Here is a 26739-nt window from a genome sequence, read left to right as displayed (position 1 = left end):
TTGTCCACAACTCGTCCGGGTCCCTGGTTGCGGCCTGGAATGAGGCGGCGTCCGGGGCCCTGGATCGAATTGCACCTTTGTGACCTCTCTGTGGTGGTGGTCCCCGGAGGGCCCTTTGGTTTACTGAGGAGGTCCGGGAGATGAAGCGCCACAAGAGACGTCTAGAGCGACGTTGGAGGGCCAGTAACTCTGAATCTGACTGATCACTATTAAGAGCCTATCTTAGTACTTATTTAGTGGCGATAAGGGTGGCAAAGCGTGTTCACTTTTCCGCACTTATTGCGTCCGCAGAATCTCGCCCGGCCGCCTTGTTTAGGGTGACCCGCTCCCTTCTTAAAGTGGAGGAGGCGGAGGAACCCTTGCAGGGGAGAGCTGAGGAGTTTGTTCAGTTTCTGTCGGACAAAATCGCTCAGATTCAGAGAGACCTGGACTCCGACTGGGCAGTGCCAGCCGAGTTGCCAGGGGCTGGTCTTAGTCATGTTATCTGGAGCGAGTTTGAGCCTGTGACCCCTGATGAAGTGGACAAGGCCGTGAGGGCAATGAATGCCGCCACCTGTTTATTGGACCCGTGCCCCTCCTGGCTGGTTTCTGCCAGTAGGGAGGTGACACGAGGCTGGCTCCAGGCAATAATCAATGCCTCCTTGATGGAGGTGTCTTTCCCGCAACCTTTAAAGGAAGTGGTGGTGAGGCCCCTCCTCAAGAAGCCTTCCCTGGACCCAGATGTTTTGAAGAACTTTCATCCCGTCTCCAACCTCCCCTTTGTGGGGAAGGTTGTAGAGAAGGTGGTGGCGTCTCAACTCTTGCAATCCTTGGAGGAAACCAATTATCTGGACCCTTTTCAATCTGGTTTCAGGCCCGGCTACAGCACTGAGACTGCTTTGGTCGCACTGACCGATGACCTCTGGCGAGCCTGGGATAGGGGTTATTCCTCTATCCTGGTGCTTCTTGACCTCGCAGCGGCTTTCGATACCATCGACCATGGTATCCTTCTGCATCATCTCGGAGAGGTGGGGGTGGGCGGCACCATGTTGCGGTGGTTCTCCTCCTACCTCTCTGACAAGTCGCAGTCGGTGTTGGCGGGCGGACAGAGATCGACCCCTAGGCGCCTCGATTATGGGGTGCCTCAGGGCTCGGTCCTGTCCCCCTCCTTTTTAACATCTACATGAAACCGCTGGGTGAGATCATTCGGCAACACGGGGTGAGGTATCATCAGTATGCGGATGATACCCAATTGTATTTCTCCACCCCGTGTCCTTTCAGTGAAGCAGTCGACGTGATGTGCCGGTGCCTGGAAGATGTGAGGGTCTGGATGGGGGTGAACAGGCTTAGACTCAACCTGACAAGACCGAGTGGCTCTGGGTCTTGCCTCCCAAAGGCCAACTGGATGGTCCATCATTAGTCCTGGGGGGGGGCAAATTTACCTCCCTCAGTGCAGGCACGCAACTTGGGTGTCCTCCTGGACTCACAGCTAAATTTGGAACAACATCTATTGGCTGTGGCCAGGGGGACCTTTGCACAGGTTCGCCTAGTGCACCAGTTGCGGCCTTATTTGGACCGGGAGGCTTTACTCACAATCACTCATGCCCTTGTCACCTCAAGACTGGATTACTGTAACGCGCTCTACATGGGGCTACCCTTGAAGGGCGTTCGGAGACTGCAGTTGGTTCAGAACGCAGCCGCGAGAGCGATTGTGGGCGCGCCAAGGTACGCCCACGAGTCACCGATCCTCCGCGAGCTGCACTGGCTTCCTGTGGGTCTCCGGACGCAATTCAAGGTGTTGGTTATCACCTTCAAAGCCCTTCATGGCATAGGGCCAGGTTACTTACAGGACCGCATTCTGCCGCACAGCTCCCAGAGACCGGTGAGGTCCCATAGATTGGGCCTCCTTCAGGTCCCGTCGGCCAGACAATGTCGGCTGGCGGGCCCTCAGGGAAGGGCCTTTTCTGTGGTGGCTCCGACCTGGTGGAATCAACTTCCCCCCGAGGTTCGAACTACTCCCACCCTGCCGGCCTTTAAGAAAGCCGTTAAAACTCTCCTGTTCTGGCAGGCCTGGGGCTGATGTCCCCGGGGGGCCGGGATATGATCGGACTCGCGGTATGACTGGATTATTTTATTCTTTTATGACTGTTTTTAACCTTGTACGCTGCCCTGAGTCCTTTGGGATTGGGCGGCATATAAATATTTGTAAATAAATAAATAAGTGACAGACTTTTGTATTTCTGAATCATATGACATGGAAAATCTACTCTCTACCTGTTTTATACCTGTGTATGTCCCAGCTTCAGTTTATTTGTTATTTCAATGTTTCTGATCAATCTGGCGTTATTCAAAAGCAAATTAATGTTTTACATAATTTGGCTTCTGATTTAAAAATTGATACCTTAGGAAATTGGTGGAGTGCTCTATGGTCATGGCTTCCCACTGGCCTTCTTGGAAAGATTGTTCAGTATCTCATTATAATAGTTGCTATCCTTATCAGCTGTGGTTGTTTATTTCAATGTCTTTTTTCTTTACTTAATAAGATGTCTTGCAATCTTCCATACTAAGCTAAGACCCACTAACTACTCCTGCTTAAGATGTCTTCATTAATAAAATAGAAAAAGGTGGGATGTGGAGGAATTTGCACGTGCAGCAAACTGCCATGCATTGCCCCCACAAACCTCATAACCTTTTGATACCCTTTGTCCCAAGGAAGCAGCCAAAAGATCACCCCCTTTTGACTTAATATCTTACCTACCTAAATAATAAGTTCCCCCTTATCTCTTCCTGTCTTTATCTCTTCTTGTCTTTATCAGTTCTTTCTCCTTTTCTAATTTACCCGTATTTGTTTTTACCTGCTCTCAACAGGTAATGTGTTACTAGAAAATAATTGCTTATATGAAGGAATTTTTCAATTACTTTATGTCAACAACTAAAGGTTAAACTTCTAAATGTAAAATGTCAGCAGTTAATGGTAAAGCCTATGTATGTAAAAAGTATATAAAAAACAATAAACTCAGAGTTGGAGAAGCTGTGTGAAGCTGTGTCATGCAGCTTCAAAACCTCTGCTCAAGACATGCCTGAGTCTTTTTCTTAGCATCGTTACACTGTACTTTATTACTTTTTTGACACCTTGCTAGGCGACTGGTGGTACTTGGATATTGCCATATCCTAAAAGTGGTACAATGGGTGAAAAGGTTGAAAAGCCCTGCCATAGGAGAGGCTTCTGGTCAGTAGACTGGAACATTGTTGATTGTTCCATTGTAAATTCACTACTCCTGGTTCATATGACCCAAAATAGACCTTATTTCTCGCTTGGGAAAGATTCCTTGGATGAAAATCCTAAAGGGGAAAACAACCCAGGAAGTGTGGGAAACTCTGAAAAATATGATCATAAAAGCCCAATCCAGCACAATACCACTGAAAAAGAAAAACAAGAAATTCAAGAAGAAACCAGCATGGCTGCACAAAGATCTCTGACAAATTGAATGACAAAAAGGACAAGTACAAAAAATGGAAAGAGGAACACATAACTAAGGCAGAGTATCAGCAGACAGCCAGAATCTGCAATGAAGAAGTCAGGAAAGCAAAGGCTCAGAAAGAACAAAGACTTGCAACAAAAATCAAAGATAATAAAAACATTTTCTTTCAATATATATAACAACAACAACAACAACAACAACTTCATCTACCAAGGCAAATAGGTGGGTGTGGAATGCTACAAGTACATCAGATGGTTGAAGAAGAAAAAATGGCTTTGGAAGAATATCTGAAGAACAATGATGAAGGTGCTCTGAAATTAGTATATCAGGAAGGCTTACTGATTACTGGAGAGACCAAACTGGCCTACAAGAAAGACCAAATGAAGAACAGAATTGAGGCATGGGAAGAGAAAGCACTACATGGCCAATACATTAAAAAAATAGCTGGGAAAGCAGATAATAACAAGACCTGGCAATGGCTAAGAGCAGGAAAATTGAAGAAAGAGACCGAGGGACTAATTCTGGCTGCACAAGACCAAGCCTTAAGGACAAATGCATATAAAGTCAAAATTGAGAAGACAGCAACAGACAGTAAATGCCACCTATGCAAAGAAGCTGAAGAAACAGTGGACCACCTGGTAAGCTGTTGCAAGAAGATTGCACAGACTGACTACAAGCAGCGGCATGACAAAGTAGCAACAATGGTGCATTGGAAGATCTGCAAAAAATATCATTTGCCTGTAAGCAAAAACTGGTGGGATCATAAAATAGAGAAAGTCATAGAAAATGATAAAATTAAACTGCTCTGGGACTTCAGAATTCAAACAGACAAGCACCTGCAACATAACGCCCCAGACTTAACTATTGTCGATAAGAAAGACAAAAAAGTCTGGATAGTGGATGTGGCAGTGCCTGGAGACAGCAGAATAGACGAGAAAGAACTGGAGAAGATAACAAAATACAAAGACCTATAAATAGAAATAGAAAGACTGTGGCAAAAGCAAGCAAGGGTAGTACCAATAGTAATAGGCTCCTTGGGTGCAATCCCAAAACAACTGGACCACCACTTGAACACCATTGGCATTGACAAATTCGCTATTAGTCAATTGCAAAAGGCGGCCTTACTAGGAACTGCTTCCATCCTGCGACGATACCTGTAATACCATCAAACATCCACATCTGCCTATCCCAGGTCCTGGTAAGGACTCGATAGGTAGACAAAATGCCAAATCCAGTCTGAACATCTAGCTGACTATGCGATGATCCATAATAATAATAATAAAAATCAAGGAAACAGTTGGTCCACTAAAGAGAGAAGACAGCAAGGAAGTAACAGGCAGAAGAGAAAAAGCAGAGCTACTTAACTCATTCTTTGCATTGATCTTCATGCAAAAAGAAATTATAGCCAAGCCCACGAAAAACATAACTGAAAAAGACAGACTAGAAATAAAAGTTAAAATAAGCAAAAATATGGTAAGAGAACACCTGTCTAATCTTGATGAACATAAATCACCAGGACCTAATGGACTACACCCCAGAGTCCTGAAGAAGCTGGCAGATGTCATCTCAGAACCACTGTACCATATCTTTCAAAAATCCTGGAGCACCGGGGAACTACAAGAGGATTGAAAAAGAGCTGAGATAGTCCCATCTTCAAAAAAAAGGGGGGGGGAAACAGACCCAGGAAACTACCGTTCAATCAGCCTAACATCAATACGTGGGAAGATACTGGAAAAGATAATCAAAATCAGATCTGCAAACATCTAGAAATAAAGTTATAACTAGAAACCTGCACGAGTTTGTTAAAAACAGATCATGCCAAACCAATCTTATTTCATTCTTTGATCAGGTGACTAAATTAGTGGACCAACGGAATGCTGTGGACATGGTATACTTGGACTTCAGCAAGGCATGTGACAAAGTAGACCACAACCTACTTCTTGGAAAGCTTTAAAAAAGTGGGATAGACAGTATTACCATCAGATGGATTTTTAACTGGCTGACAAACCACACTCAAAGAGTAGTCCTTAATGGTACTATGTCTACATGGAGGGAAGTAAACAGTGGGGTACCACAAGGTTCTGTCCTACACCCAGTACTCTTCAACATCTTCATAAACGACCCAGATGAGGGAATAGAAAGGGAACATATCAAATTTGCAGATGACACTAAGTTGGCAGGAATAGCCAACCCCCTATGATAGGCTCAAGATCCAGAGGGATTTTGACAGACTTGAATACTGGGCCCTATTTAACAAAATGAAATTCAACATAGAGAAAAGTAAAGTCTTACACTTAGGCAAGAAAAATCAAAAGTACACATATAGATTGGGTGAAATCAGGCTCAATAGCAGCAACTGTGAAAGGGATCTTGGAGTCTTAGTGGACAATCAATTAAATATGAGTCAACAGTGTGCAGCAGCAGCCAAAAAAGCCAATGCAATCTTAAGTTGCATTAACAGAGGGATTCAATCAAGATCAGGTGAGGTACCCTATAAAGCCTTAGTAAGACCACACCTAGAATACTGCAACCAATTTTGGTCTCCACACTATAAAAAAGAAGTTGAGACTCTAGAAAAAGTGCCGAGAAGAGCAACAAAGATGATTAGAAGACTGGAGGCTAAAACATATGAACAGTTACAAAAACTGGGCATGGCTAGTCTAGTGAATGACGAGGGGAGAAATGATAGCAATATTCCGATATTTGAGGGGTTGTGGAAACTACTTTTAAAATTTCTGGACTTCAATTTTCTAGAGGATTTTATATCTTTAACTGACTCTGCTGAACTTCTTTGCCTTTAAAATAAAGACTGCCTAAATCAGCGGTTCTCAACTTGTGGGCCGTGACCCCTTTGGGGGTCAAATGACCCTTTCACAGGGGTCGCCTAAGACCATCGTAAAACATATATTTCCGATGGTCTTAGGAACTGAGACACTGCTCCTCTATCCGTCTCCAGGCGGATAAAAACAACACAGAGAATGGTAAGACTTAAAGCATCAAAGGAGCAACTCCCCGCCTCTCAGGTAGAGCTAGCAAGAGCCAACGACTCAGCCCACCTTCTCCCAGCCTTTTCACCAATCAGAAGCCACGGCCCGAACATTGGCATCCGTGACGTATCTTCCCGGGAATCTGTGAAGCCGGCGGAGCTGCTCCAGATCGCGCTTGCGTGCAGTCGCTCGCGCTTTGGTGGAAGAGGGGAGATGGACTGGCAGGGAGTTAGGGGGGTGAGGCAGGAGGAGGAAGGAGGGAGGGAGGGAGGGAGGGAAGGAAGGGTTGTTAGCTGTGGAATCAGCACGCCGGAGGGCTTTGCCGTGGGGGTGGATTCCTTTTGTATTTTGATTCCCTCCCTTTTGGAGGGAGGAATGGACATTTTATGATCTGGGGGAAAAAAATCTGGTGTCTGTGAATAAAAGCTCCGGCGATCATCTTTTCTTTCCGCCAGCTCGCCTTGATGCATTCAGTGCAATTGCTTTTTTAAATAGTGCTTTTGGATTGTATTTTTAAAAAAATCTTAGCTTTTTTAAAAAAAAAAACACTGGAAAGCGCATTCTTAGAACAAGGTGCAGACTTGGTACCCCCCCTCTCTCTCTCCTGCGCCCCCCAATCCCCGAGTATTTTTATTTTTAGTTGGCAAAATCAGATCTCCAGCTGCTAAAAATGAATAGTGGCTTGTGAGGGAGGGGGGCTGCTGTGGGCAGCAGAAGACAGGCTGGTGCATCCGAGGTGTTGTTCACTCGCTCACCTCCTTTCTGTTGAACCCCCCCCCCCGTCTAGATCTTGAGTTGCTGCTTTGCGCGGGCATGAGCCAGGATGGCCATTCGTGGGGTTGGTCTCTGCCCTTGCGTGGGGGGGTTACAAGCACCTTAATTGAGTCTCCCCACCCCCATCCATGGGATTTTCCTCGGGATTGCTAGGAGCTGCGCTTAAACTCGGAATCGCCCGGCTGCAAGCGAAGAGAAGGGAGTTGGCGCAGGCGAGAAAGCCAGCAAGTCAGCTTGCCAGCCCAAATTGCAAACTTCCCTTTGCCTTTTTCGTCATGAATTGGGAGCAAGCCAACTTTGGGATTTTCCCTCCTCCCGCCTTTAAATGGCTTCCTTTTATTCTGCCTCCCACTTGGTCGGGATCCAAAGGCGAGGCTCTGATTGGGGAAGTGTATACTCCACTGCCAGAAATTGTTAGGAAAAAGGAAATGCATTGAGAGAGGGACTTGTCAAAAAACATTTAGATGAGAATCAAGTACGTTCAGTGGAAGGTGAAAATGTTGGAAGGAGGGAATGAAATCACTGGAATCTGGGACAACTGTAAAGTCGTATCCTTCTGTTTTGGGAAACTTCCATGAAAAAGTAGTCACGTAACTCCTCACTTCATCCACAAAATGTTACAGGGGTTCTGATTTTTTATGTATAAACCTTTTCCTTTCTTCCATTCTCTTGCTGCTTTTCCTTCAATTGGTCATGTGATCAAAATGTGGATGCTTAGCAACTGGCCTGTATTTATGATGGTTGCAGTGTCCCAGGGTCATGTGATTATTTTTAGCAATCTTTTGACAAGCAAGGTCAATGGGGAAGCCAGATTCATTTAACAACTGTGTTCCTAACTTAATAACTGCAGTGATTCACTTAACAAGTGCAGCAAGAAAGGTTGTAAAATGGGTGCAACTCACTTAACAACTGCCTTGCTTAGCAACAGAAATGTTCGGTTCAATCATGGTCGTAAGTTGAGGACTACCTGTAATTGTGGAATTCCTTTTGTTGGATAGTTCTATCTTCTGGAGTCTACTCTAGAGTCTGATCCTGATTATCAGATATTTACATTACGATTCGTAACAGTAACAAAATTACAGTTATGAAGTAGCAACGAAAATAATTTTATGGTTGGGGTCACCACAACATAAGGAATTGTATTAAAGGGTCACGGCATTAGGAAGGTTGAGAACCACTGGCCTAAATGGTGTTTTGATCCTGTTGTGAGGAGGGGGAGAAATAGTTCCGTTTTTACTTGCTTCTGATTGGACAGGCTGTGTGAAATAATATCTTTAAATTTTGGTGATCCAATTCTCAAGTCTGAGGAGGAGTTAGAATAAGAAGGACATATCTGCCATTGGTTTACATGTTTACAATTGAAAGAAAGATTTAAATTAGATAAAAAGTTATGGGTTTGACTTCGTTAAAAATGAATTGGAAATCCTAATATAAACATATTATTGCTAAGGTCTATAAATTGTTATTGAATTTGAATTTTGAAAATGCATATGTAAAGCATTGCATAATTCAGTGGCCAAGGAACTTTGGATATAATGTAATGCTTGAACAATGGGAGATTATGTCGATGAAAGATTTAAAAGTTACACTAAATTATAAAGTGGTATTTAACACCAGACAAGTTGTCAAGAATGTTTAAAGGTATTTCAAATGAATGTTGGAAATTCAAATATAAAGATGGGACTTTTTATCATTTATGGTGGATATGTGATAAACCAAAGACATATTGGAGTAGGATTCATATGCTAATACAGAAGATTCTTAAAGTGAATACAAAGATAAAACCAGAAACTTTTATTTTGGGTTTAATGGAAAAAGACTTGGAAAAAAATGGAACTTTGATGAGAAAAGCACGAAAAGCACATCTTCCTTCCCCTGTCCTGACCACTTTCTACAGGGGGACGATCAAGAGCATCCTGTCATACAGCATCACTGCTTCAGACAGGAAGGCGGTGCAGAGAGTGGTAAGAATGGCCGAAAAGATCATTGGCAGTTCTTTCCCTCCCATCCAGGACATACCACAGAAGCGTTGCTTGAGCAGAGTCCGTAAGATTATCTGGGACACTACACATCCTCTTCACAATCTGTTTTCTTTGTTACTGAGGGAAGTTAGCCCAGAGAAGGAAATATTAAAAGGGCAGAAAAATATATTTTTCCTCAAAAGGATTTTATAAAACCAAACCTGGCCCAAAATCTATCTCTCTGCCCCAAGCAACAGCTAGCCCCATACAAATGCAGATGTAAAACCATCAGAAAGTTGAAGCCAGAGCACTCAAGAAGACAAAGAGAAAATCTGCATACCCCACCCAAATTCTAGGAGTCATTAGCCCCATCACCTGTGAAGCAGGATATGATAATAGGATTAAACTACAGATATCAAGGCCTAGAAAAACACTCAGAAATAGCCTCAAGGTTCATGCCACAGGAACAGGAAACTATTCCAAACAAGGCTAGAGGGGATATAAAAACCTACTGCCCATGTGCTCAACTCCTCTTTCCTCTCCTCTGCTCTTTCTTGCAAGGACCATCTTTCTGCTTCTTCAATAAACTGTAACCTTCTTCCCAAAGCAGTCGCCATGTTGTTTATTTATCCCTGGCTTGGATGAACCAGGATGAAAACTTACTTCTGACAATTTGGCACCCCAGATTGGGACTCCAACCTCTCCAAAGGACTGAGACTGGTAAGCCCTATCTTTTGTCAGCAGACCCCCTTGTGTCTGTGGATGGGTTTCCCAGGCCTTGCCCATGTGGAGCTAGGGTAGTAAAGGGAGTTTTGAGAGTCTGAGCTCAAGGGCTGCTTTGGAAAGAAGGTGAAGGTGAGTACCTCTAAATTTTAAGTTTAAAGCCCAGGGGAACAAAGAAATGTGTGTATTTCTGTTTGTGTGAGCGAGAAGACTTTTTTTTGTTTCCCAATCACAGTTGGATTTTGCTCCTTCTGGTCTTTCCTAGCCCCAGAAAGGGTCTGTTTAATTGGGAGAACCTGGAAAGCATGGGGGTTTGGTCAGAGCACAGAACCTTTTGTTAGGGAAAAGGGAGAGGCTGTATGAAAATGAAATGGAATGAGTGAATGAAAGAATTGGATTTGGGCAACTAGCTGGTAAGGCCCTGTAAGCAAAGCAAAGTTAGGAAATTAAGCCTCGGGCTAGGAGCGGCCACTTACCTCTGAAAGCAAGCAGAGGTCTTCACGGACATTCGAGGTCCGCAAAACAGTGGCGTGAAGCCGGCCGGTCGGAGAGTAACCTGTACCTTCTGAGGGAGGAACCAGAAGTGTCTCTGCAGACCCTTTTTTGGTCTGAAAACGTGGTGGATCCCTCAAGGAGCCCACGTACTCTAAGAGGGATCCAGAGTGCTCCGTGAATCCCCTTTTTGGACCCACAAAACCATGGTGGAAGGAGGAAGTCTCACAAGGAGGCTTCCGGCATACAGTGCCCTTTAGCGTTAGAGGAAAATCCTGTTATAGAAGTAAGAAGAAGCATGGGAGGTTCCAATTCACGGGCTAAGGTAGGTTTCCCAGTTGAGAGCTTGCTTGAAGCCTGGGACAGGAATCAGCTACCTGTCCAGTCCGGTATGAAAAAGAGATAGGTAAAAATAGACTTTGCTTAGGGCTTTGCTGGGAAACCAATTTGGCTACTTAAAAGGGAAAATAAGAAATAGTGATTCTCTCTCTCTCTCTCTCTCTCTCTCTCTCTCTCTCTCTCTCTCTCCTCTATGCAACCACGTGCTATGTTTAAAATGTGTGCCTTCCCTAACTTGAGTTATCTGAAATTTATGGTGGGAATGACTAGGATGTGTAAAACTAAGACTTGTTTCCTTTTCTGTTCTCTTGTCTTTGTGTATATATATTTGTCAAAGTCTGTGTGTGAGAGGTAAATGTGACTGTTAACTGTTTCAAATCCAAAGAAAAAAGAATTTTAAATTCTGCTAGAATTTCTGCTTAAAATAAGCCACAAAAAGGGAAAACCTCACTCTGTTTGTCTGGCCAACAAACAGAGTGAAGAAAAAAAATTGTGTTTGTTTGTTTTCCTCGTTCTCTCTGTGTACTCTCAAGAACAGCCTAAAGTTAGCAGGAGGGAATATTTTAAGTTCATCTGCTAGAAAGATTTCACTCTTGCATTTAATAATATATAATAAAGTTGGAAGGAACCTTGGAGGTCATCTAGTCCAACCCCCTGCTCAGGCAGGAAACCCTATACGAACCTTATCAAATGCCTTACTGAAGTCCAAAAAAATTATATCCACAGCATTCCTCTAGTCCACTAATTTTGTAACTGGGTCAAAGAATGCAGTAAGATGTGACTAGCCCAGTGGTTCTCAACCTTTCTAATGCCGTGATCCCATAGTACAGTTCCCCATGTTGTGGTGACCCCCAACCATTTATACATCACCGGGTGCCAGGGGCATGGCCAAAGAAAAGGGGGAAAAAATGGCGGACAGCCTTGTTTGGCGACCCTTGTGAAATGGTCCTTCGACCCCAATTGGGGTCCCGACCCACAGGTTGAGAACCACTGGTCTAGCATGATCTATTTTTGACAAACCCACGTTGGCTTTTAGTAATGACTTTGTTTGCCTCTAGGTGTTCGTGGATTCTTGTTTAATTATCTTTTCCAGAATCTTCCCAGGTATTGAGGTCAGGCTGATAGGTCTGTTGTTTCCCAGATCTATTTTTATTTTTGAAGAGGGGAACTACATCAGCTCTTTTCCAGTCCTCTGGTAGTTCCCTAGTGCTCCAGGGTCTTTGAAAAATATAGTTCAGTGGTTCTGAGATCACATATGCCAGTTCCTTGAGAACTTTGGGGTGTAATCCATCTGGTCGTGGTGATTTGAACTCTTCTAGGCTGGATAAGTGCTTGCTCACCATTTTCTTACCTAACTTAACTTGTGCTTCTAATCTATTTTTTATGATACTGTTTTTAATAAGTTGGACTGTTTGCTTTTTTATTATTTTTGACTGTGGTCACAAGCCTTAGTTCATTTTGAGCCTTAGCTTTCTTCAGCTCATCTATGCAGGCTCAGACTATTTGCTAATATTCTGCAGTAGTTATGTGCCCCTTTTTCCCCTTTTATACTGATCCAAATGAATTCAAGACAGTTTCCATCATTGTTGTGCCCTAATTCTGTAGATATGTAGTTATTTCTTATATAGAGAGAAGCTCTGCCTCCTCTTTTATTTGGTCTGTTTCTTTTAAAAAATTGAAATCCCTCTAGCTGAGTGTTCCATTTGTGGGTTTTATCCCACTATGTTTCTAGAATGACAACTATATCATATTTGCCCTCATTCTTTATGACTGACACCTATGCATTAGTCCACTTTGTGTGACACTCACTATTAAAAGCTTGATTTTGCTTGATAGCAAGGTTGATATTCTTGTCCACACACATCTATGTTATTTGCACTGCTAACCCTGTAATTTTTGATTGCCAGGGACAGGGATGTTCTGTATCATTTAACTGTCCCTTGTTTAAAAATTCCTCCAATCCCCTTGTATTTTCCAAGATATTTCCTCTTTGGAGTGAGGAGGGGGTGTCCTGCCTCTGGGTCCTGCCCCAAGCTCTGGAAAATCATTCTGCAATATGTCGTAAATGAATTTGTGTTCTAAATGGGTTTTATCTATCTATCCTTTTCTTGAAAAATGTGTGTCTATCTACAAGAGCCTTTTGAAGTTCAAGTCTGCTTTTTGGGGAAATAATTTTCTTAAGTTACTTTTCTTATCCTATAACTAATTGGTGAAGCTACTATGAAACTTTTCTGAAACAAATAAGCATTTTCCAATCTCTAAAATAATTGATCTATTTTAGAAAAAATGTTAAAGGCAGATTTTGTTTGCCTGTTTCTTTGACCACTGCAATATTGGTGCCTTTTCAAACTGCCTGCAACCCCCCCTTCCAATTCTTTTCTTGCCCTTTGTTCTCCATACCTTTTGTCTGCCTCTCCTGGAAGAGTCCACCCAGAAAGGTGGGGGGGGGAGACCTTGTTCTTGTATTTTTCAGCTCTGCAATCCTCCCCCAAACCTTTGGAAGCGGAACACACAGATCCAGATGCTGCCTCCATCCATTTGAGCCATGGAATTGAGTTTTGAATCCAGCCATCCACTAAAAAGCCACCATGCAATCTGAGTGGAACATCTTCCCAAGTCATACCATTTCCCAGATGCCTGTGAGAGCTGCAGAAGGAAGGAATCCTGGAGCCACTGGTGCCATGTGAAGCCTCAGAAGAGAAAATTAGACTGTGGGGGGAGGGTGGAAACTCATTGTAAACTTTTCTTTCTTGCCTCATTTGTATTGTAACAAGCCAGTTGAATGTATTAATGGAGAGATGGCAGAACAAGTATTGAACACCTTGGACTTCTATCTGGTGAGAGGGAAAATTTATCCAGAATGTTTGTATCGCCTGTTTTGTAGAAATAGCTGCATATGCACACACACACCATTCAGAATCACATTGAGTCTATCCCCTCCACCTACCTTTAGTAAAGTTCCCCCCAGGCTGATTCTTTTGCTCTATTGCACCAAAGCTTTGCAAGCACAACTTCCTGAAAATTCCAAGGGGGAGGGAACTAGGCCCCCTCAGGTGATTTGCAATTCTTATGCCCTGACTAAGGAAGCAACAGGAAAGAGATCCCAAACTTCAGCCCTGAATATCTTGCACTATTGGGCTCAGATTGGGGTTCCTAGAGCTCATTATGTGCAATTTAAAGAAAAATTTAATAGCCTGGCATACTGGCTAACCTCAATTGGACATTATAAACCTGGATGCACTGAACTAAGAACTAAGGCAGGAAACAACCCTTGAAATTGGGCAGCCAGTGGTCATGTACTAAGGAAAACCATGGCTGTGAAGAATTTTGGGAGGTATGCAAACCTGACTGGAAGCTAAAAGTGACATCCAACATTTGAAAATGATTGGCACAGAATATTGGACACTATAAATTTCTTTTCCACCTAACAAAATTTTTGCCCTGACTTTTAGAACTTTATGGTGCAAGCTCCCCTTTTGGGAGCCACTAAAGGGATCTTTTTCTGCTGCCTCCTTTAATGTCTTATTTTTTTGGCTTAACAGTTTAAAAGCTTGCCTACCAAGTCTCCTTGACCAGATCAATTTTAATGTTGTGCCAATAAGTGTGACATTCTCACACTTAAGGCACAAAGCGGGGACTGAGGGAAATTAGCCCAGAGAAGGAAATATTAAAAGGGCAGAAAAATATATTTTTCCTCAAAAGGATTTTTTAAAACCAAACCTGGCCCAAAATCTATCTCTCTGCCCCAAGCAACAGCTAGCCCCATACAAATGCAGATGTAAAACCATCAGAAAGTTGAAGCCAGAGCACTCAAGAAGACAAAGAGAAAATCTGCATGTCCCACCCAAACTCTAGGAGTCATTAGCCCCATCACCTTTGAAGCAGGATATGATAATAGGATTAAACTACAGATATCAAGGCCTAGAAAAACACTCAGAAATAGCCTCAAGGTTCATGCCACAGGAACAGGAAACTATTCCAAACAAGGCTAGTGGGGAAATAAAAACCTACTGCCCATGTGCTCAACTCCTCTTTCCTCTCCTCTGCTCCTTCTTGCAAGGACCATCTATCTGCTTCTTCAATAAACTGTAACCTTCTTCCCAAAGCAGTCACCATGTTGCTTATTTATCCCCGGCTTGGATGAACCAGGATGAAGACTTACTTCTGACATTACCTTCTGGGAGGAGGCTTCGTGGTATCCATAGCAGAACATCCAGATTCAGCCATAGTTTCATTCCATACAGCATTAACCTTGTGAACTGTCAAGCTTCCTCCTTCCGTTATATATTCAAGATGGACAGTATTTAAGATTTATTTGTTATGTATATGTAGGAGTGTGGGTCTATACATATGTTGTATATAGTATGTTTAGGTGTGTGTCATGTATGTGTTTCATTTTGAGAGCGGGCAACTAAACTTCATTTTTCATGTGTGCCGTTGTGCCCACAGTAAAAAAATGACAATAAAGGTTATCTATATTTATATATATGGAAGGACATTTTGATTCCCACAATGAATGAATTGCTGCAAAAGTTGACGACGTTAGCAGAGATGGCTAAATTGACTGCTTTGATGTCAAGAGGGAAAGTTTTGCAGCCACGTGCCTCTTTATTTAAACAAAAAAACACAATTACTTTTGTTTCTACTTGGAAACTGCTTCTGGACTTTGTGCTTGAGGTGGGAAAAAATGATACTTCGATTTTGGGTTTTACAGATTAGATAGATTTGTTGTTATAGGAATGGCTAGTTTATGCTATTTACATAATAACTATATTATTATGTAAAAGTAAAAAGTTGAGTTTTGACATTATTATCTTATTCTACTGCACCAAAGAGAGTCAGAAGTCAATGCCTTTTCTTTCTTTTCCCCTTCTGTTCTACACTTTTCCTTTCCCTTTTCCCTCTATTTTTTCTATTATTTGCTTTTTATTTTATATTATAAACTAATACAAAAACCTGCTAGACTGTTTGAAACTGCTCATCTTTTTTTTTAAAGAGAGGGAGAAGGAAGAATGGATATCAATACTTTGTAAGACATGATTAAAAATAAATAGCAACAAGTTCAAAGAAAATAGTAAATACCTTAGGAAAATAAACTTACCTTAGGACATTTAGGATTTCTTGCCGTTTCAAACATAATATCGGATCCCATTCGTTCCCTATACAAACCAGATAAATTGCTAAGGTTACAGTTTTAGAGTTTGCTCTATCTGCCTTTCCTCTTAGGAACTATAGCTCTCAATCAGGTAGGGAGCAAGTTTTTGCATTCATTTCTCTAGCTTGATTAAAATCAATTTATGAAATGGATAATTTATGTTGCTTATGATACATATTTTAATTTTAATACCATGGTTTTGATTTTTAAAAAAGAACTTAAATACTGAATGCCTTTGGGATTTAAAATCAGTTCAGTAAAATTATACTTAGTACTATCTATTACTATTCTTGGTTTTTTTTTTACAAAAAGAAGTAATAACTCATTAGAGTATTTCAATATTACCAGCTTTTCTTGACAGATAAGTTTATTTTAAAATAGTACATTTTAAAGTAGTGACAATCTTATTTTTTCAAAAATAGCAGTTAGACATATATTCAGAAAACTGAGCTGTCAAATTAATTTCCATAAATAGCTCTGAATAGCAACATGGGCAGTAAATAAATGTAATAAATAAATAGTAATAAATACCCTGACATCAACTGGGAGACACTGCACCAAGTGGAAGATCAAACAGGTTCCTGGCAAACCTAGCAGACAACTTTGTCTCTCAAAAAGTAGAGAAGGGAACTAGGATATTAGCCATTTTGGATCTAATTCTCACTAACAGAGATGAAATGATAGAAGGTGTTGAAGCCATAGGAACCTTGGGAGGAAGTGATCATTCAATTTTGGAATTCAACATTATGGAAGCACAAGCAATAGAACACAGTCAAACTAGAGTCTTGGATTTTAAGAGAGCTAATTTCAATAAACTTAGAGAGGGCTTGCGAAGGATTCCAGGGATGAGAATCCTCAAGGGGAAAACAACTCAAGAAGCTTGGGAAATTTTGAAAAATGAGATAATAAAAGCCCAGTCTAGCACAATACCAACAAAGAGGAAAAATAACAGCTCTCAAAAGAAACCAGCATGGCTGCATAAAGAACTCTCTGATCAATTGAAAGATAAAAAGGACAAGTATAGAAAGTGGAAAAAGGGATACATAACTAAGTCAGAATATCAGCAAATAGCCTGAGCCTGCAAAAATGAAGTGAGAAAAGCCAAGGCTCAAAATGAACTAAGGCTGGTGACCAAAGTCAAAAATAACAAAAACATATAAAAAACAAGAAAAAAGTGAAGGAAATGATTGGTCCATTAGTAGGTGAAAGTGGCAAGAAGGTGACAAGCAACAGGAAGAAAGCAGAACTATTTAACTCACTTTTTGCATCTGTCTTTACACAAAGGGAAAAAACAAACTTATCAAAAATAGTGCCATAAAAAAACAGAATAGAAACACAAGTTAAGATAAGCAAAAAAATGGTAAATGAGCACCAGTCCAGCCTAGACGAGTTCAAATCACCAGGACCAGATGGATTACACCCCAAGATTCTCAAGGAACTGGCAGATGTGTTCTCAGAACTACTGAACTATATTTTTCAAAGATCCTGGAGCACTGGGGAACTACTGGAGGACTGGAAAAGAGCTGATGTAATTCCCATTTTCAAAAAAGGAAAACAAATGGAACCAGGAAACTACAGACCTATCAGCCTGACCTCAATACCTGGGAAGATCCTGGAAAAGATAATCAAACAATGAATCAGCGAACACCTAGAGGCAAACAAAGTCATTACTAAAAGCCAACATGGGTTTGTCAAAAACAGATCATGCCAGACAAATCTTATTCCATTCTTTGACCAAGTGACAAAATTAGTGGATCAGAGGAATGCTGTGGATATAATTCACTTGGACTTCAGTAAGGCATTTGACAAAGTAGACCACAACCTACTACTTGAGAAGATAGAAAAATGCGGGTTAGACAGCATCACCACCAGATGAATCCATAGCTGGCTGACCAGCTGTACTCAACGTGTGGTCCTCAATGGAACCGCATCTACATGGAGGGAAGTGGGGTGCCCCAGGGTTCTGTTCTGGGCCCAGTGCTCTTCAACATCTTCATCAACAATTTGGACGAGGTGATAGATGGGGAACTCATCAAATTTGCAGACAACACCAAGCTGGCAGGAATAGCCAACACTCCAGAAGACAGGCTTAAGATACAGAATGATCTGGACATACTTGAACACTGGGCACTATCTAACAAAATGAAATTCAATGGTGAAAAAAGCAAGGTTCTACATTTAGGCAAGAAAAACCAAATGCACAGGTATAGTATAGGGGATACCTTGCTCAATAGTAGTAACTGTGAGAGGGATCTCGGAGTCCTAGTGGACAATCACTTAAATATGAGCCAGCAGTGTGTTGCAGCTGCCAAAAAAGCCAACACAGTGCTGGGCTGCATTAACAGAGGGATAGAATCAAGATCACGTGAAGCATTAATACCACTTTACAATGCCTTGGTAAGGCCACACTTGGAATACTGCATCCAGTTTTGGTCACCGTGATGTAAAAAAAATGTTGAGACTCTAGAAAGAGTACAAAGAAGAGCAACAAAGATAATTAAGGGACTGGAGACTAAAGCATATAAGGAACGGCTGCTGGAATTGGGTATGCCTAGTTTAATGAAGAGAAGGACAAAGGGGGACATGACAGCAGCGTTCCAATATCTCAGGGGCTGCCACAAAGAAGAGGGAATCAAGCTATTCTCCAAAGCGCCTGAAGGCAGGACAAGAAGCAATGGATGGAAACTAATCAAGGAGAGAAGCAACCTAGAACTAAGGAGAAACTTCCTGACAGTTAGAACAATTAACCAGTGGAACAACCTGCCTCCAGAAGCGATGAATGCTCCAACACTGGAAGTTTTTAAGAAGAGACTGGACAGCCATTTGTCCAAAATGGTATAGGGTTTCCTGCCTGGGCAGAGGGTTGGACTAGATGACCTCCAAGGTCCCTTCTATTATTATTATTATTATTATTATTATTATTATTATTATTATTATATAATCATACAGTTTGCTAGCGTTGAATCAATACACCTTTTTGATTTAAATCTCTACAACATTAATCAAAATCTGTGTTTGAATTAAGGAGACATCATATGATGACTAAATGATGGAACTAATAATTAAAGGATGAGTATATAAAGCATCACCTCCCAGATTACATTCTAGCAATAGAAGGTAACTGGGAATTGTAAGTAGAAGGCTCTGAGGCTCATGAGGCCTAACCTGGGAGTGACCAATTTCTCCCTAGCCTTGGTGAGAAACACAGGTTTAGGAACAGCATTATGCTAGAGTACTGATATAATTCAATACCTTTGTAAAGTTAGTAAATATGTTTAAAAACAAGATTAATGCATTCCTTTGTTCCTATGTTAACTGAGTGTCTATCATAATTATTTCCACGTTCTGCCTACTTATGCTAAAAATGTCTAAACCATAAAATGGGTTTAGAGATGACAGAACAACAAAACCATAAGAAAAAGATTTTTACATCAAGGATAAATGATAGTATTAGGTGGGTTGCTGCCCTGTTGTTGCCTCTTTAACTGAAATACGAATTTACCAAGAGACCACATAACTTACTGTACAAGCCTAGGAAAACGTGTGGGTTCTTTAAGGAGCCACCAATAAATAAAACAAGGAGGGCCACATATGATAAAGAACACTATCCTTTTTTAGATCTTTTAGATCTATTTAATATAACAGAGAAAGAGTTCTGTTTTATACATTGGATTATACTGAAGGAAACATGATTGGCAAATAGTTTAATATTAACTTACTTAAGCATTTTCTCCCATATTTCACTGTCATAAAATGCATGGTTCCATCCCATTTTAACTGTTCCAACAATGACATTTTGCTTAAAGACATCTGTTCCTAATTTCCGGTAAAGGTCTTCACATTCATCCAGAGATATATGGAATAATCCCAACATAAATGCCAATATAGCACCTGCAAATAAATATTTATAAATTTGAATGACAATTTAAATGACTATCATCTTATACAAGGATTAGCAACCTAAGATTCCAAACCACATAAAGCATACCTGAATCTCTTTTCTGTGGCCTTTAGAGATTCCTCCATCTACCCCTGCTTAAAAAAAACAGTACCATGGATTCCCAGGATTCTAAGGCAGGAAATTAGTGAGGATTACCCTATGATGTAGTTTCAAAAGGAAGACTTCAGAAAAATCCTGGTTCTGCCTACATACCTACCCAAAACAACTAAAACAGTATGCATAATCTTTGCTTCTACTGCAATAGCCATTCTGTGCAAAAATATTAGATATAACTCTCAGCCAGCAAAGTTATCCTAATTATTCTTTATAGCAGTGTTCTTGTATTTGAGAGTTGTAGTCCAACATATTTGGACTACACATTAAAAATTTTCAGTGTTGCTGATATGCATTTTTTTAATCCTTAAAATGTTTCTAGTGTTTTAATTGTAATATGTTTTCTAAATTGTAAGCCACCCAGTCATTGACTGAGATGGGCAGCTATAGAAATTGAATAAATAAATATTATCTGTTCCGAAGATTTGCACATCTCAATGAAGGCATTCCTGTGAAAAATCAACAAATGATAATTAAAGATTCATGCACAGCTCCACCTAGTGTTTAAGACTATAGTGTGACACCCGAAACATCACTTACCAGCTCTATTCAGAACGGACTGCAATATCTGTGATACAAAGTGTATTAAATTAACCAGCTACCCTATTTTGCTGTCTTGGAACAAAACAGGACAGGACAGGAATATAAAGTCTGCAGACAAACACTTAATCCCACCTTCCTGCATATACTTTGAAGCAGAACTTTGTTATGTGTGAGAAGTTAGCTCCTCATGTTTTATACAAGGATAATCTACAGTACAATACTGAATCATAGTGGAGTTCCAGATGAATATGTTCTGCTGTTTCCAGGTCTTCAACCCATTTGGTGTGTATTTCTCTAAGAGATTGCTTTGATACCCTTTCAGTTTCTTCCCTTGTTAATCTACCACTTTTCTGTTGTTCTGTTTGGTTTCAATAAATCTGATATATGTAAATCTAAAAAGAAAATTAAACCATCTTTAATTTTCAATACATCAGTATCATTTCCAAAAGAAATAACTGGCTTTTTCCATCATTATAGTATTTCAGGAAAATTTACCTGTACTCACTCCACAAATGTAGTCAAAAAGTTGATGAATGGGCTTTCCAGTGAGCTCTTCTAATTTACGAAGAGTCTGAAGTGCCACTAAGCCCCTAAAGAATATGAGAAATGTGCTGTTATGCAAGTTATCATTTGCTAAGCAAAAACCAAGCATTTAACATTAGGAGAAGTTTTACAATCTATTATATAGGGTTAAATCAGAAACATTCCACTGTATTATTGCACAATATGTCCTGTGCACTCCATCCCAAAAAACAGTTTGGGAATTCAATGGAACAGACTTGAACTATTTATTGATGAACCAATTGATGTATCCACAATCCTGAACATCTGTCTACTGGCATAACATGGTGTCAATTTGCACAGAGCACAGAGCACTTTGCCATGGTTAAGAATGGTTGATTGCATGAACCATAACTAACCGGGTTGTATAATATGTTAACCCAGCCTTTCTCTAACATAGGGATTTTCCAAGGGCAGGAAATTTCAGCTACCAGCTGAATTCAGTAGTGACTTTCCTAATTAGGTAATTCTGGGTGTTGAAGTTGACTCCTACAGAGAGTGCACAGACTTGGGAAGGCTGTGATAGAATGACTTATAATCCACAACTGTGGCTTTACACAAACTAAGCAGATTCAAATAGGATAGTGTGGTGTATGTCCCAGACCAGTGACTAAGAAACTAACATTGCAAAACTATACATTTTTAGTTAAAAATAAGTCACACTAGAGCTTAGCTTAATGAAGGTAGGCTTCACAGACTTACAATTTATTAATTAAAACCTATAGTATAAAGCAAAAATTCCACAAGATTAAATTTTCATTTAGCAAAAATTTCCAGAACTCTTCACTAACAGGGAATAGATAAAAGAATATTAAACATATTTTGGTCAATATTGAAGACAAACCTATACCAGTTTGGGTCTTATGTACTTCTTCTTATTCTGTGCAATTTGCCTACAAACATTTATCTTTTTGCAGAATCCAATCGGGACTAGAGGTTTAGTCTTCCGAGCTTTTGGACTCATGTGGAGCCCACCTTCAGGGAATTTCTCTCTAGCAGTGTGTGCTTATCTTTTTGCTGTGTTCTGTAACCATATCAAAAAATTAACATAATAGTGATAAAGTATTTTGAATAACAACATTTGTTTATTCATTGATAAATCAATATAGTCTAGCTTTCATGTAACTTTCAAGGCTGTTTACAATTAAAAATATAATATGTAATAGTAAAACCAATGCAATTAAAGTCTAAATCAAAAATTAAAATCAATATCATTTAAATAATTTACAATAAAAAGCTTGGCAATGTGCTATGATGACTAAACAACAGAAGGCTCTGTTTCAATAGCAATCCATTAGATCCAAAGATTTTTTTCCTATGACTGACAAAGTTTTTGCTTTCTTTTATTATTTTCTGTTTTGATATCAAATGTATAATATATGGTACTAGTGCAAAAAAAAATCAATGACTGAACAAAATATGAAGAGCTGCATTTTATAGAGGAAATTTTTCTTTATCAAGAAAAATAATCTGCTCAGAGTACTTTTTGTCATCTTATCTTTAAATTAATTGTGGCTTTTCATCGCAAATCAAGTTAGGGTAGTCCATTAAAAGTACCAAAGAAATTTAGAACATTAAAATAAAATAAAAAAGCATTTCTAGTCATTAAAGAGAATTTTGCTAACAAAAAGGTGTAAGATCGTCATGTTGTGATTGCCTTTTATGACTATACAAATCATTTGAAAAGAAATTTCATTGATGAGCGAAGGATCCCATTCGATCTGTTCAGAGAAGGGATAACCATGTGAAGACTTGATCCAATTTCTCTGAGACTCTTCTAAAGTCTTCTGGGTATTTTCATGCATACGCCCAGAAGATACTTCCACTGGAATAGTGGGCAAATCACCAAATTTCTGCTACACCAGCCTTCAAGCATGTACATACATGTGTATGCTCAGAAACTTTGGGATAATCACCAGACTGAGATTGTATAGCAGTAGTTGCTTTCCAATTTCTTTTATTGACTCAGATCCATGCTGTAAATGCTTTGGTGACTTAGGAACCACAATAATTCCAAGTATAATGTACCACTAAGATTATCGATTGGGCTGATATGATGATTATTCAGCTTAAAATTTCCATTAAAATATAACATAATATAATGTAATGCAATAACATAATTATATTATTATATCATATTTTATTTAAAGAATAATAAAGGCGGGATAAAAATCTAACAAATATCTGAAGGATAAGGTGGCTCAGATTCACTCCAACTCGACTCTGACTGATCAGGGCAGGTTGAACTGCTATGGGTTGATCTGGGGATGTGAATTGGGATGAGTTTGAGCTGGTGACTCTCAAAAAAGAATACAGGTTCCCTGTGCTCTCAGCACCTGCTAATATTATTATATATTATAGTATTATAATATTTTAATATTATATAATTACACATTACATATAGTCACTATTATTTCATAATCATTATGCTTAATAATTAATATTATGTATTATTGCTGCCTCTTTTGTTGCTGTAGTTATTATGGTTGATCACACAGCCAACCAATTGTTTAGGCTGGATTTTGCCTAAGATAGGCAGATGTTGTCTGATGGTATTAAAAGAATTGTTGCAAGTAAAGCTTTCTTTTGCAAAATTAGTATTATAATTACATATAGCCCTTATTATTATTGCATAATTATTATGCTTAATTATTATTAAGACATTCAGCCAACAGAGGGAAAACAGTGTCAATCCTTCAAAGTACTCCAGATCAGGAAACCTATATCATTACTAGTACTTTTATTGTAAGGTTGCATTTTTAGTAAAGAACTTAAAACTCAAATATGTCAATGAACTATTTCTAAACTTTTGAAATGTTTATATTTATAAAGAATTTTGTATTTAGGTTGTCTGGATTGTTGCAATAAAGATATTAATACAAGTAATCACTTACTGACCACAATTGGGACTAGCAACCCTATCTCTAAGTGATATGGCTGTTAAGTGAAATATCATGGTGACAATGTCATTTCTGCTGCAGTTATTTAGCACAGTTCCCCAATCTTTTTAGCTTTGCAGCCCAGCAGGAAGGAGGGACAGGAGATGATTCTGCACATGGTTCAGGGGAGTTATGCATGCAGCTCCATTTCTGCAAGTGGCAGGCACGTTCACCCACTGCTCATGCAAATGGACTGAGTGTGTATGCACTCGTTCATTGCTTGCTTTCGCAAGAATGCGAGTGAATGTCCGCCACTTTTGCACCTGGTTCAGAAAGGCTTAAGGCCTGGTAGTGGGCTGCAGCCCAGAGGTTGGGGACCCAATTTAATAAATCAGCAGAGGCCATTAAGCATAATATCATGTGGCCACAACACTGACTTTGCTTGTCGGAAGTCAGCTGTGAAGATCACAAATGGCGACCATGTGACTATAGGACACTGCAACCATCATAAATGCATGCTGGTTGCAAAGCACCTGAACTGTGATTACATGACTGAGGGAGAAAATGTGACAGCCACTAGGATTGATTGCAAACTTTTTAGTACCATTGTAACTTCAAACAGTCACTGAATTTTGCAGCTGATAATGTAGTTCTGTCTGATAGATGTTAAATATTAATTTGAAGAACTGCATGCATTCTCAGTTTTTGAACTGGCTCTTTATCCATACAATAATATGATTCCATCAAAGAAAGTTTAATTCATTGCTTAAGAACAACAATTATTATAACCTAAATACATAATGTAATATATTTTAATTAGAGACACACATTACATATTTTATACATTAATACCGGTAGTCTTCATTTAGTCATCACAATTGGGATCAGCAGTACAGTAATTAAGTAAGAAGGGACTTCCGGTGGATTTTGCGCGCGCGATGGCGGCTACTTTGTAGCCGTCCTCCTGGGTAAGTGTAAGAACCGCTATGAACAGCAGACACCAGCTGTTCAGCGGTTCAAAATCCCCCTCCCGGGCAAAGGGGGGGTAGAGAGTGTCTGAATAGTGGTAGAGCCTCTTTTGCACCCCCCAAGTTTTTTTTGGGGGGGGGGTGAAAGGAGTGCTCCCACGGAGTTCAGACTTGTCTCCGCTTCCCAGCTGTTTTTGTCCTCAGGGACAAAACGAGCCGCTGCAAACACCTCCGTGCTTAAAGAGAACTGGTGAGGTTTTTTTTTTTTATAAACGGACAGAGCTGAGTAGAGGATTTAGTTTTTGCTTTCTTTGACTTATTTGGATTTTAAGTTTTAAGACTTGTTTCTATTTTTATTCTCTCTTTTTATTTTTCTTTCTTTGTTGAAAGGGAAAGTAAAATGGCGATCGGCAAATCTCTCGGTGTTTTTTTTCTGGAAGTTAGAATGCTGACCGGCAGGCTTTTTGGTGTTTCTCTTTCTTTCCTTTCCCTTTCCCTTTTTATTTTCTTATGATTGGAATGGTTGTTTTTGGTATCTCTAAGTATTTTTTTGGAACGGACTTTTTCTATTTAATTATTTTTTTTTCTTCTCCCTTTTTTTTTCTTTTCTTTGAACTCCCTTCTTTTTATTGTAATGACCCTTTTTTGAAGGACTTTTTTCTGTTTAATTTTTGCAATTTTTAAGAAGGAGTAAAGCTTTTTTTTAATTCCTTTTCTCTTCTTTTTTTCCCCTTTTTTCTTTTTATTATAATGACCTTCTTTGGAGGGAGTTATGATTTTTGAAGGAATTTTTATAATTTTTTAAGAAGGACTAAAGGTTTTTCTTTAAGATGGCTCCAAAGCGTCCAGGGATTTCTACAGCTTCTAAATCAATAGTTTCACCCTCTTCTGGGGGTCAGCTAATAACTATGAAGGATTTGCAAGACATGATGGGAGATGTTATAATTCAAATTAGGGCAGAAATGAAAAAGATTTTAGAGGAAAATAGTAAGATCTTGAGACAAGATTTTGTTTTGGCTTTAGAAGGAGTTGCTTCTGTTCTTGAAAAGGTGAACTCCCATGTGGAAGAGGTAGATGAAAAAGTGGACATAATGGAGGGGAAAATTGAAAGTATGGAAAAAGAAATGGAAAATGAGATTCTTATGCTTCAATATGGACAAATGGAATATGCCTTAAGAATCAGGGGCCTGGGAGAGTCTTTGCAAGGAGATCTGAAAGAGATGGTTGCAAAGGACTTTGCATTGATTTTGAATAAAGAAAAAGAGGGAATACTTAGTGAAATTGAAAAATTATTTAGGGTTAACTCTGTGGTGGCAGCACAGAAGAATCTGCCAAGAGATGTGGTAATTTACTTTGGTAAAAGATCTTTACGCAATGAAATTGTGCAAGCCTATTATAAGAAGAGATTTCAAATTGCTTCACAAGATGTTATAATTTTTAAGGAGATCCCATCTAAAATTTTAAGAAGAAGAAAGGAGTTTGCTTTTCTAGCAAATGAACTTAAAAAGAGAAAAATTTTATTCAGATGGGATGTTCCGACTGGAATGGTGGTGAACTACCTGGGGACATGTTATAGACTTAATACTGTTTCTCAAGCAAAAGATTTTTATACTTCGGTCCTGGGGGTATGTGCATCGCCATCTATTAAGTTTAAAGCTTTGGAAGAAAAGAATGTAGAATTACAGTTTGAAGAGCCTATATTTATGAAAACTGGCGAATCTTTGTGTGAGAGGCCTCAACAAGTCCAGGTTGAGGAGCAGAAGACAACTTGTGCAGCATACAATTCCAAAGAAAAGCAGCAACAGAAGAAGGTTAAGGAAGTTTCATATTCAGTGGTCTCTG

General features: G+C 39.8%; 1 protein-coding gene across 7 annotated transcripts in view; it reads right to left on the bottom strand.

Moving 5' to 3' along the window:
* Window positions 1-26739, bottom strand: part of PNPLA8 (patatin like phospholipase domain containing 8) — a 67660-nt gene that overhangs the window by 31716 nt on the left and 9205 nt on the right. For all 7 annotated transcript variants that reach the window (XM_039355644.1, XM_039355646.1, XM_039355645.1 and 4 more), the window contains exons 5-7: window positions 20985-21079; window positions 19612-19783; window positions 15839-15896 (exon numbers count right to left, since the gene is read on the bottom strand). In XM_039355644.1, coding sequence (XP_039211578.1) covers window positions 15839-15896; window positions 19612-19783; window positions 20985-21079 — 325 coding nt within the window. The remainder of the gene's footprint in view (window positions 1-15838; window positions 15897-19611; window positions 19784-20984; window positions 21080-26739) is intronic.

This window comes from Crotalus tigris, unplaced genomic scaffold, assembly GCF_016545835.1.
Source record: "Crotalus tigris isolate CLP2741 ecotype Arizona unplaced genomic scaffold, ASM1654583v1 scf7180000018715.8119751781:844558, whole genome shotgun sequence".
Taxonomy (NCBI): Eukaryota; Metazoa; Chordata; class Lepidosauria; order Squamata; family Viperidae; genus Crotalus; species Crotalus tigris.
The sequence above is the reverse complement of the archived record's forward strand: the minus strand, read 5'-3'. Positions and strand labels throughout refer to the sequence as shown.